The sequence below is a fragment of the Vigna umbellata genome, chromosome 5 (genome assembly GCF_029865625.1).
Source record: "Vigna umbellata cultivar VRB3 chromosome 5, Vumbellata_1.0, whole genome shotgun sequence".
NCBI classification, from domain to species: Eukaryota; Viridiplantae; Streptophyta; class Magnoliopsida; order Fabales; family Fabaceae; genus Vigna; species Vigna umbellata.
Window position 1 is genome coordinate 41,911,543 of NC_142169.1, and position 13,235 is coordinate 41,924,777.

Below are 13,235 nucleotides of genomic sequence, written 5' to 3' on the forward strand. Positions count from 1 at the left end.
CAAGTTTAAATTGTCATTCCAAAGTTGTTTGCACTGTTCATTTGGTCATTTTCTAGCCTATATGCAGATTTGCCTTGTTAAACCTTAAAATTGCCTTTAAAATGGAAGTGCACCAGTGAATTCACATTGCAATTTGTTTTCCAGCTATTTCAATGTTTAAACATCTTTAATACAAAGTTGTTTGATGCATCAATTGAACTGTTGTATCACTTCCAATCAATTTTGGGTTTAAAACCACCATTTCAATCCACTTTTTCTGGTGCAGAAATCATTTTCCAGCAACTGTTTTGGTCATTCTTGTTCAAATTCATTTCTAGATTGTAGTAAGAGCTGGTTCATTATTTTAAATTGAAAATAAATGATCAAAATAAGTCAGGACAAGTGTTAAAAAGCCTGTTGAATCGTGCAATCCAGTTTTAGGCAGTTAAAAACCCCAAAACACAAAATCTGGTTTTCATTGGGGCATTTTAACAAACACTTTGGTAAAATATCAAACAGTTTGGTCTGGATGAGTTTGTGATCTGCTATTTCTGTTTTTGTTGCTTTCTTAATCTGTTCTAGTGCCATTATTAGGTTCCTTTTGAGTGCTTTCTGTTATTCCATCCCTGTCCCCATTTGATTTTCCCCATTCTTGGCTTCCAAATTGTCAAACATTCAAAAATCTGGTTTGAAATTCTGGTGCAGTTTGCTAATTCTGTTTGGTGTGTTTTGAGTGGAATCTTGAGGTGCTGTGGTAACTATTGTGAGGCATCCAGAAGCAGAAACCTTCACCTACTGAGGTAGCATATTAGGAAGTGAAAAGGGGGTTGAAGTGGGAACAAAAAGGGAGCTTTTGAGCAGCTGTAACTCTGCTGTTCCAGCAGCTAAAAATACACCAGAAAAGCTTGAAGTGCAACCTGTTTTGGAGTAGCAATCTGCAGCAGCAAGAGTGTGAAGCTTACATTAGTTTTTAGGCCTTCTTTTAATTTTGTTTACACCACATATCACGGAATCTTTGCTGTTTAAAGTTGATTTTCATTTCTTGGTTAAGTGACTTGGGAAAATGCTCTTGAAGCAATTCCAAGATCACATTTAAACATTGTAATAGTGCAATTTCGTTTTCTTAGTGTGGAAGTGTGTCAAGGGGCTCCAAGTGTCACTTGCACTTTCACTTAGGGCCGTCTAGCATTTACATTCTTGCATCTTTATTGCTTTCTTTAATTTCTTGCTTAATCTTTTTGTTTTTTTAAGTCTCCGTGGTATATAGGATTGCATAGCATTTAGTCAACCTTTCTTTGGTTTTAGGTTCATTTCATAACATTTGAAAAGAATTTGAAGAATTTCTACTTAGAAACTAAGGTAAAAGATAACTCTAAGGAAACTCTGGCTAAGGAAGAACTTGGTTTCTAAGCTTGTCCATTTGTGACTCACCTCTTCTTCCTGGGAGCTACTTAGAAACATCTTTTGCCTCTAGAATCTCTTTAGAAATTTTCACCAAAAACAAAGAAAGCTTGTGAAAATCTTTTCACTCATTACTTGTGCAAGTCTTTGAAAACCTTGTGAAAATAATTTCTATCTACTTGTCAAGAATGAGTCAATCTAGTGTCCAAGGAAGTGTAAAACCTAAAAGTGAGAGCTTACAACTAAAAGAGGAATTTGAGCAAAAGTTCCAACAAAGGGACAAAGAGATTAGTGAGCTCAAGGATATGATTGGTCAACTTTTGATCAATCAAAACAAGGGTAAAAAGAAAGAAGGGTCTACACATAGAAAAAGAGAATACCTTGGAGATACATCCTCTCCACCTAGTGAACCTGATCATTATAGTAGTCATCACAATGATGACCACTATCAAATACCTCCTAGGAGAAATAATAGAGTGAGAGAGCATCACCCAAGGGAACCCAAAATTGATCTTCCTCCTTTCCATGGAAAAGATGATGTGGAAGAATATTTGGAATGGGAGATGAAAGTTGAGCAATTGTTTGAGTGTCACCAAATAGATGATGAGAGGAGAGTAACTATGGCCTCTTTAAGCTTTCAAGGCTATACCTTATATTGGTGGACAGCCTTGGTCAAAGATCTGAGATTGAGAAACCTACCTTCCATTAGGTATTGGAATGAGTTAAGGTCTGCCTTAAGAAGAAGGCATGTGCCAGCTTACTATGATAGGGAGTTAATGGACAAGCTCCATAAACTCCAACAAAGAAACATGAGTGTTGAAGAATATAGGCAAAAAATGGAGTTACTCATGTTAAGAGCTGGGATAAGAGAGGAACCAAGGATAACAATTGCTAGGTTCCAAAGTGGACTTAATTATGACATAAGAGATAAGGTAGAACTCTTACCTTACAATGATCTCAATGAATTAGTCCAACTTTGTGTGAGGGTGGAGCAACAACTCAAGAGGAAAAGCTCCACTAGAAAGGACTTCCCTACTAGTTCTAAGAGAGAATACAAGAGGGAGGGTAGTCTATCTAAATCAAGGTATGATGGGCCTAGGGAAAGAGAGAGAGAAAAAGAAAGGGTTAAAGAACCTTCAAGAGACCATAAAAGTAAGGAGACTAAGTGCTTTAGATGTGGGGAAAAAGGGCACTATGCATCTGAGTGCCGCAATAAAAGGTCAACTTACATTCTTGAACATGAGAGTGAAAGTGAGAGTTCTTCATATAGTGAGTCTGAAACATCCACTTCTGAAGAAGAAGAAACTTTACCTTGTGATGGTGACTTACTTATGGTAAGGAGACTCCTGGAAAGCAAACATGTAGAATTAGAACAGTCACAAAGAGAGAACCTATTCCACACAAGATGCAAAGTTTTGGAAAAGACATGTTCAATGATTGTGGATAGTGGCTCTTGTTGCAACTGTTGTAGTTCTAGAATGGTAGAGAAGCTTGGCTTAACCACTACTCCTCATCCTAAACCTTACAAACTTCAATGGATCAAAGAGGATGATGGAATAGTAGTTAAAGAACAAGTAAGAGTACCCATTTCCATTGGCAAATATGAAGATCAAATTGTTTGTGATATAGTACCAATGGAAGCTGGGCACATATTACTTGGAAGACCTTGGCAATATGATAAGCAAGCTCTACATGATGGAGTCACCAACAAAATCACCATTCAACACAAGGGAAAGAAAATTATTTTGTGTCCTCTTACACCTTCACAAGTAAGAGAGGACCAAATAATTCTTAAAAAGAAGTTGGATGGAGAAAAGAAAAGTAGGAAAGAAAGAAAGGAGAAGAACACAACCCATGCCTCAAATAAAGAAGTTGTCCAACCACAAACTTTGAACATTTCTAAAAATCTTTTTCTTGGACAACCTCGTTTTCTTCTCTATTGCAAAGAGGCATTTGTTTCAATCACTCAAGAACTTGGTTCTCTACCAAAGGGGTTGCAAAAACTTTTAAAGGAATTTGATGATGTATTTCCCAAAGAGGTACCAAGTGGATTACCACCTTTGAGGGGAATAGAACATCAAATAGATTTGGTGCCTGGGGCAAGCCTACCCAATAGGCCAGCCTATAGGACCAACCCCATGGAAACAAAAGAAATAGAGAAACAAGTTAATGAATTATTGAACAAAGGATGAATCCAAAAGAGTCTAAGTCCTTGTGTTGTGCCTGTGTTGTTGGTCCCTAAAAAGGATGGAACTTGGAGAATGTGTACAGATTGTAGGGCCATCAACAACATAATTGTCAAGTATAGGCACCCCATTCCTAGGCTAGATGATATGCTGGATGAATTACATGGAGCAAATCTTTTTACCAAAATTGATCTCAAAAGCGGATACCATCAAATAAGAATTCATGAAGGAGATGAATGGAAAACTGCTTTTAAAACCAAGTTTGGTTTGTATGAATGGTTAGTTATGCCCTTTGGCTTGACCAATGCTCCAAGTACATTCATGAGATTAATGAATCATGTCCTTAGGGAATGCATAGGAAGATTTGTAGTGGTCTATTTTGATGACATCTTAATTTATAGTCAAAGTCTTCAAGAGCACCTTAATCATGTCAAAAAAGTCTTGCTTCTTCTTAGAGAACATAACCTCTTTGCCAAACTTGACAAATGTACTTTTTGTCAAGAAAGTGTGATTTTCCTTGGTTTCAAAGTTGGAAAAGAAGGTGTACATGTTGTTCCAGAGAAGATCAAGGCTATACAAGAATGGCCAACCCCTAAAAATGTAGGAGAGGTGAGAAGTTTTCACGGGTTAGCAAGTTTTTATAGAAGATTTGTGAAAGACTTCTCCACCATAGTTGCTCCTTTAAATGAGCTAGTCAAGAAAGATATGCCTTTTCTTTGGGGTGATAAGCAAGAGTTGTCTTTTGAGACTTTGAAACACAAGTTAACTCATGCACCTATTCTAGTTTTGCCTGATTTTTCCAAAGCCTTTGAACTAGAATGTGATGCATCTGGGGTAGGAATAGGAGCTGTTTTAATACAAGGAGGACATCCCGTAGCTTACTTTAGTGAAAAACTTAGGGGGCCTACCTTGAACTATCCTACCTATGACAAAGAGTTGTATGCCCTCATTAGAGCTTTAAAAACTTGGGAGCATTACTTGGTAACTAGAGAATTCATCATACACACTGACCATGAATCTCTCAAGTACATTAAACGGCAAGCAAAGCTAAACAAAAGACATGCAAAGTGGGTAGAATACCTTGAGCAATTTCCCTATGTCATCAAACACAAAAAGGGGAGTACTAATGTTGTTGCGAATTCTTTATCTAGAAGACATGCATTATTAGTAACCCTAGGATCCCAAATATTAGGATTTGATGACATAAAAGAGTTATATGAAAATGATGAAACATTTGCATCCACTTATTCATCATGTCTTAAGAAGCCTTTTGATGGATTCTATCTTTCTGAGGGGTATCTTTTTAATAAAGGAAAACTTTGTATACCCCAAGGATCCATTAGAAAACTTCTTATCAAAGAGAGTCATGGAGGAGGACTCATGGGCCATCATGGAGTTGATAAAACTCTAAACATTTTGAAAAGTAAATTTTATTGGCCACACATGAGAATAGATGTTCAAAGGCATTATTCTAAATGTATAGCTTGTGTACAAGCTAAGTCCAAAATTATGCCTCATGGACTCTATACACCTCTTCCTATAGCTAATACCCCTTGGGAGGACATAAGCATGGACTTTGTCTTAGGATTGCCAAGAACTCAAAGGGGGTATGATTCTATATTTGTGGTAGTAGATCGTTTTAGTAAAATGGCTCATTTTATACCCTGCCACAAGGTAGATGATGCTAGCTATATCTCTAGACTCTTCTTTAAAGAAATAGTGAGATTGCATGGCTTACCCAAAACTATAGTGTCTGATAGAGATGTGAAGTTTCTAAGCCATTTTTGGAAAACTTTATGGGAAAAGCTTGGAACTAAACTTCTATTTTCTACTACATGTCACCCACAAACTGATGGGCAAACTGAAGTAGTAAATAGATCTTTATCTACATTATTAAGGGTAATATTAAGAGGAAATAACAAATCTTGGGATGAACATCTACCTCATATTGAATTTGCTTATAATAGAGTAGTCCACAAGACTACTAATCTTTCTCCTTTTGAGGTTGTTTATGGTTTTAACCCTATCACACCTCTTGATTTACTACCTCTTCCAGAATCATCTTCTTTTCTTCCTAAAGAAGGTGCTTCTAAAGCGGAGTTTATCAAGAAGTTACATGAGAAAGTCAAAATCCAAATTGAAAAACAAACTCAAAAATATGCAGAATACAACAACAAAGGGAGAAAGAAAATAGTTTTTGAAAAAGGAGACCTAGTTTGGCTTCATTTGAGAAAGGAAAGATTTCCCTCTCAAAGGAAATCCAAACTTAGTCCAAGAGGAGATGGTCCATTCAAGGTGGTCAAAAGGATAAATGATAATGCATACATATTAGACCTTCCTGAAAGTTATGGTGTCAGTCCTACTTTTAACATCTGCGATTTAATTCCTTTCACAGGAGATGATCAACAGCATGAAGCAGATCTGAGGACAGATCCTTTTCAAGAGGGAGGGTCTGATGGAAAACCATCAAGAAATCACATTGGACCTCTTACTAGAGCCATGGCAAGGAAGATTCAAGAAGAAGAAGGATCACCTAACATTTTACTTCTATGGAAGGTTACTTATAAAAATCCTTCTTCTCTTAACTAAAGCACTTATACTTTGTTTTGTAGGAACTAATAAATCTTGGAGACCATGATTGAGCCATCTAAGAAGTTAATTCAATAAAGGCCAGCAAAGGAGCCACAAAGGGAGGTGCTTGCGGAATGGGAAATGCACCAGCATTTTTCACCCAAGAGAAGACCAATCCACGTGACTTGGCTGATTTGGAATGAAGCATGCACCTTGCTGGCTGAGCTGGAATGAGGCATGGACCTTGCTGAATCAAAATGAATGTGCCTTCTATGCTAAATAATTTGAATTTAGGAGGGAATTAAATCAGAAATTAGGCTCCTCTTCACCTATAAATAAGAGGGCCTTTTCTTTGTATTTTCTCACTTTTGAGCTTAATGATATGCTGCAGAATTTGTTTTCCAGCTTTTGTGCTCTTAAGTCACCTTTGATTCACTACTTCTTCTCCTTTCCTCAAGCTTCCTTCCTCTGTAGGAAGGCCCTCTGAGCTGTGAGGCTTCACCCATACACTTTTCCTCCATTAACACACCTCAAACACTGCATCATTTCATCAATCCGCTGCACCATCATTCATCACTGGTTTCCTCTGGTCTGGAGCCTCTGTCTGCACGTTTCCAGCTGGGAATTAGTTTCCATCAAATATTCAGTCCAAAGATTCTGAAAACCAAAATAATATTCCTTAATACATAGATTCCCTTACATGAAATTGGCCATCTCATACTCCAATTAAAACCTTTGAGCAACATTGGCATGATGATAAGCATTTTTCAAATAATCTCACATGCCTTAGTAGTATTGTAAGGCCTAGGATTAAGAATAAATTGTGGATCAACTGAGCTAAGAATCCAAGACATGATTTCCCATCTTTGTTTTCTCATTTTTCTAAATCTAATTCTTTGATAGGTGTTGGAACTCGACCATCAATATGAATCCATAATTCTTTTCATTTGACAAAGAGCTTAAATTGAAATTCCCAAGCAGCATAATTTTTTTTTAGTAAAATTAACAATATATGATTTAGATTTATCATATGACATAATGAAAGAAAAGAGAAATATTATGTGTTGCCAAGTTAAAGCTTAGCTTGTCAGGTGTCAAGTTGAAGCTCGACCTAATGGGTTCTAGGTTGAAGCTTCTACTACTAGGGTAAAAGCTCGGCTTGTTGGGTACGAGCTCGATTACTGGTTAGGATCTTGGCTTGCTAGGTAGGAGCTCAATCTATCGGGTAGGAGCTCGGTTAGTTGGGTAGAACATCAATTTTCCTTGAAGGAGCTTAACCAATAAAGTAGACAACACTAACCTCACAAACCTATGTTCTGCGTATGAAGCGACACAACAAAACTTTCGGATCAAGACAAAAAGAAGATGACAACCAGGTAGACAGCACAAACCTCACGAACCTGTGTGCTAAGTATGAAGAGGGCACAACGAACTCAGAAAACTTTTCGGATCAAGACAGAAAGAAAATAATGGCAGAAGATCATGATTATCCACAAGAGGTGTTTACTCCAATCCCAAGATACACACAAGAGACAGCACTAGAACCTAAGAAAAAGGCATGATTCAGAGGTGTTTACTCCAACCTCAAGATACCTAGAAGAAAGAACACTAGAACCCAAAAAAAGACTGGTTCAGAGACAAGTTTTGATACCATGTCAAAATATCAAGACAAGAGAGAACATATGAGAGGTTTATTTGCTTAGAATTGTTTTCTTGTATTTTGTAGCCTTCTTTTCTTAAATAGGCATCATAGAATAGTTTTACATTAATATTGGAGATGGAAAGGGATATGCACTAAAAAGAGAGATTATAGGAGATTTACTATTTAAAGAAAGTATGCTAGTAAATTCTAATAACAATTTATTAAAGCTAAAAAATAATAATTTAATAATTACAGATAATAAATACATCAACATTTATTAGGTCTTTGGTATTAAAGGATTGAGATATTATCTTTGCCCATATTCAGTGGGAACTAAAGGTGTAGTGGATAAGTTGCTAAATGAGAGAGCAAACTCACTGAAAATGAATGCTATTTGGAAGTCCGAAATTTTTTATAAAATTTGTTGTCTACTATGGTTTATTAGCTTTGTTTCTTTTATGTTTTCCTTTGCACCAACAAAAACAAGTTTTAATTTATCATGTCAAAATTGTATTTTGCTAAACCTAAACCTCAAAATTATTTCAAGGAAAAAGATAACCCAATATTATGAAATGAATAGTGAAATGCTGGCGTCCGAATTATTGTTTACATTTTAGTCCATGAGAGGTATCTTAACATGCACTTATTATCTGTCATTGTTGTATATTTGTGATTGTGATTGTGCAACCTTATCACTTATTTTCATGGAATGTGATAGCAGTATCTCTTAGGGTAGGATTTCCCATTAATAAAGTTATGTTTTTAAATTAAAAACAAAATGATTACAAAATATTTCAAGCACCTTCCTTTTAAAAGGGCCCTTGAGCCTTTTATAAACATAATGGTTCTTAATATGGCTTATAGCAACTTAAAATGCTTAATCCAAAAGGGTACAAGAGATGAGGGCAAGTCCTTAGAAGACATGAAAAATTAAGAATCAAAGTTCTTACTCCAACCAACTGCCTTAAATAATGGAACTTGTGGACAAAAAGCACATAATTCAAGACATACACACCCTTCAAGATGATTTACATGCAGAGTGAACATTCACCACGTTCTTAGGCAACACTGAAGGAACTTGCTGTACTCTCCACAAATTTTCTTGCTCCCTTAAACCACCTCTTGTCTCCAGCTTGAGCCTTGCAGATGTATAGTTTGCCATCTTTCACAGTTGCTGTAATCAGCTGGTGCTTCCCACCTTCATCTCCATCAGCTGTTCTTGTTAACACAGTCAAACTGTAGTACTTTTTCCCATCAATGACAGGTGTTGCACTCTCCAAGATGTTTGCAGTTGCTACAGCATTGGAATCAAAACCACCCTGAGAAATTAAAGTTCAGAAGCAGTAAGCATATGCAACAACTTTTGGTGCATTCTTGATGATTAAACTCAAAAGATTATAGATTTTGTTATAAGAATAGAAATTTTTGATTGAGTTTAATTTCCTACACTACTAGTGTTAAGATTTTTACACTGTTAACCATTTGAAAATCACATCAGTGTAAACTTTGCATTGTTTTCTGTAAATGACAATCTATGATTGGATGACAGTATATTCTAATTAAATTCCAGACTGTAATTGTTCATTTTATGTTTTGTACCACAATTTGAACAGGGCTTGCTGTGACTAAAAGTACATGTCAAATATATAATAGTTCTTTTGTTTTCATACATTATTTTCCTATGAACATTCTCATTTTTATTTCCTTGACTAGTATCTAAATTTGTTTGCATTTACCAAAAATGAAAAGGAAAGGATAACACAATAATAAGGTTAAAAATGCATGTCATAAGGCTATTCATAAAATATGAATCAATTACCTCAGAGTCAGTTTGGCCAAAGAAGGCTTGTTTCCCTAGCAAATAATCCACCTGCAAAAGGGAAAACTCACGTCTTGAATTTCAGCCAGCAACTGTTGTCACTATCTTTAAACTTTGTAGACACTATTCACTTAGATTTTGGAAGCTTCACTCAAGACTATTGTACACACACTGGCTATGATATGGAGTATGAAACATAATTGTTCAGTAGAAAACAAGCCAAAGGCTATAAGTTTACCTTAGATAGAAACTCCTCAGGTGAACCATAGTCAGTGATAGACGTCTTATCAGTTGCAGTGACCATGACAGCAACATTGCTTGTTGTGTCAAAATTGTCCTCATATCTCAGAACCTGACCTGGGTACTCAACCTCTTTGCTTGGGTTCCACTTTGAGGGAATTGAGAGTTTGAATCCATTTCCACTGTATGGAAGGAAGTCTGTGTTTGTCTTTGGCTTTCCAAACACATTGGCTGCAATAAAATCAATAGTGATTGATTTCTAATTTTCAGAATACCCAAAATATTTTTGATAAAAACTATTCTGTGGTGTTTTGAGATAGTTGGTTCCCTGACATAATATCAGAAGTTCTGTGTGATCAAGTTATAAGAAAAATATTCTAACCCTCACTAACCTCTTTCTTTCAATTATAATTTCTGCAATATGTTTAAGTGGGCTTATGGTTCAAAGCCAGAGGGCAATGTGAAAACCACTCTTAGAACAATGCATTTTTCCTATTTTGGTTCTCATTACTTTATTTCTTCATCTTTGAACTCTAACAAACTATAATTGGCAATGTACAGAATCCAGAAGTAAACTGCACACTTTAATTACAATAAAATAACTGTTGAATTAAAAGCAAAGTATTAGAGTTATTTGGCTCTAACTATCATGAAACCAAAGGAAGTATGATTACCTTAAGAACTCAAAACCCGGTTTCTTCACTAAAAGTGGAATGAGTTCTACTTTGGATAAAACTTTTGTTAAAAAAAACAGTCGGAAACTATACAGACCTGTTAGGCCTAAAGGTTTTGATTGGCAAAAAAATATTGACCTTTTTAACTAAATAAATTTCTGTAAAAGTTTAAGTATAACCTATTGTCTGATCTATTTCTATTCCTATTCTCCATTGACAAACAAACAAACAATAATAAAGCATTACCAAGTAAAGTGAAAGTTCGACTATATGAACCACACAACACCATTCAGGTTCCTTAAAGATACTCTCTCTGCAACAAATATGTAAAGTTGATCACAAAGCTAAACTCAAAGTATCAAAATTGGATTCCACAACAGCCATATCAGCCACATTTGACAACAATTTTCTGCATGATTGAGGTTTATAAGGTTTATCATGCATGGTAATCACTCCAAAGATATGAGGTGTGCTTTACATATCTAAATTTGTAAAACTTTCTTATATATCTTGACTGTTAACCTAAAAAGAAGATAATTTTAACTCTAGGAAACTCATTTCCTCTTCCTTTCTCTCCTGTATCAAGAATCTACTTGAAAGATGGTAATAGTTTAGCAATGAAAGAAGTGAAAAAGGGTGAAATACCAGCTTCCCCATAGGCTGCATCAGCAGGAGAGACCTTGGAGCCGACAGCAGCAGCACCAATGAGCACAGTGAGGGCCAACCTGCGAGAGACAAGGGAGGTGTTGGCATCACCCTCTTGGACAACCTGCTTCTGTGCCTTGCAGACAATGTGGTTAGGTTTGGTGGTCAGCACCTGGCGCTGTGGTGAAGCTCTAGCAGGGTTGGTGAGGGCATGGTGGTGCAGGAAACATTGGGTGGAGGCCATTGTGCTCAAAACTCAAAATCTTCACAGTTCCTTTGGCCTGTGATTACAGTGTAGTAGGCAAAGTGTGTGTGTGTGGACTTTGAAGTGGTTTTGATGTGTGGTGGATGATGTGGCAATCAAAATGTGGTTGGTTGTGGATAATTGCATTTGGAGGTCATGATTGGTGGTAGCATTAGATTGGATTTGTGATCGATGTGGGATAAGGGAGTGGGGGTTCTGATTGGTTACACGTGGCATCGTGCTAGGTATTATACTTTTTTTTTTCCTGTATGCAGTAAAGAAAATCCTCTAAAGCTCTTAGAACTTGTGTTGCATTTGTTCATAGAGGACTCTTGCTATGTTAAAGTACGATCACTAACACATCTTTTAAACCTTTTTATGGTTATTAGAATTTCTTAATTTTTTAATTGATGTGCAGTTTCTGTTTGATATACATGTGTCTCATGATTTTATAAATTTTAATAATTTAAGTAAATTACATTAATATTACTGTTTTCTTTTCAAATTACATTAACATTCCAAAAATTTTAAAATTCTACATTTAGTCATTTTTATATTACACATCCATCCACTTAAAAACATTAAAATTACCCATAGTAAAAGAGATCGCCGGTAAGTTTTAGTAAATTTATTAAAGATGTGTAAGTTTTTCGTGATTTTATCAAAATGGATAAATTTTAAATTTTATTCGGATATAGGTAAATTGTGTTGGAAAACGTGACCTCTATTATTTTAAAGTCAGTGTTTCGAAACAAAACTTTAAATTTATAAATTTTCTTAATTGAGATGGTTCCTCTCAAGCACGTGTTCATTTTTCTTAGAGACATCGTGCTAAAAATACACTTTTAGTTTCTTTTAGAGAAATCTTGCTTAGATGCATGATTTTAATTTTTAATAATTTTTTAAATGGTATCTAAACATGACTTTGATAATTTGTTTTATTTTTTTTAAAATAACTTATTTTGCAACCCTTTTTACCCTTTTAATAAATTATTTTGTTTATCTATTAACTTTTTTATTTATTTAAAATGTTTATCTTTTGTGAAAAAATCAAAATGAACACATTGAATTTAATTTTAAGTTAGTATTCTTTTTTTATATAATTTATAAAATTAAAATTAATAAAGATTGCATTACAATAATGATTAATTTCAAACAAGGTTGAATATATATAATGAAGAAAAATAAATTTAATATAATGATAATTAACGTTAAATAATCAGTTAAAGTAAATAAGTATTTTGAATAATTAGACTTTTTACATAAAATAGTTTCTAATTATCACATATTAATCTTTTCTTAAGAAAAAACCTTCTAGATTACCAAAAGAAATAATTCTTAAAAGGTGGCAATATAAGCTCATAAAGAAACTTTAAAACATGAAAAATTTCAAAGGTTTTCACTCACACAAAGAACACTTAAAAACTCAAGTTCTAGAAGGTTGTATAGTTGCACTAGTGCAGAATTGGCTTTTAGCGTCCCCCTTAGACGTCCGTCCACAAAATCTCCAACGTAAATAATTGATCGGTGGCATATTCGTAAATAAGTGAAACTCTAGACGTCCGTTGTGGGGGGAGACGGACGTCTATAATACTATAGACATCCGTGGAAGGGGCCCGGACGTCTAAGAGGCTGAAAAAATGAACGTTCAACTCCCCCTGTCAGCCCATCAAACGTCCGTGCAGGAGGGGCATGGACGTCTATAATATTATAGACGTCCGTCCCCCTCCACACGGACGTTTAAGTGGCTGAGAGACAATTCTTCAAATACTTGTCAGCACCCGAAACGTCCGTTGTGGAGGGGGACGGACGTCTATAATTATATAAACGTCCG

At 35.5% G+C, this 13,235-nt stretch overlaps 2 protein-coding genes across 2 annotated transcripts; one reads left to right on the top strand and one right to left on the bottom strand.

Moving 5' to 3' along the window:
- Positions 1-1,568: 1,568 nt before the first annotated feature.
- LOC148198374 (uncharacterized) lies at positions 1,569-7,699 on the top strand. The gene is made up of 2 exons (XM_088115781.1): positions 1,569-3,251; positions 7,466-7,699. Exons 1-2 carry the CDS (start codon positions 1,569-1,571, stop codon positions 7,697-7,699), a joined length of 1,917 nt encoding a protein of 638 aa, XP_087971907.1.
- An 862-nt stretch (positions 7,700-8,561) lies between these two features.
- LOC124819527 (oxygen-evolving enhancer protein 2, chloroplastic-like) lies at positions 8,562-11,471 on the bottom strand. The gene is made up of 4 exons (XM_047291066.2): positions 11,158-11,471; positions 9,837-10,069; positions 9,599-9,649; positions 8,562-9,098 (listed from the first exon to the last, which is right to left on the bottom strand). The coding sequence occupies exons 1-4, from the start codon at positions 11,399-11,401 to the stop codon at positions 8,838-8,840; spliced, it is 789 nt and encodes a 262-aa protein (XP_047147022.1). The 5' UTR covers positions 11,402-11,471; the 3' UTR covers positions 8,562-8,837.
- Positions 11,472-13,235: the final 1,764 nt, after the last annotated feature.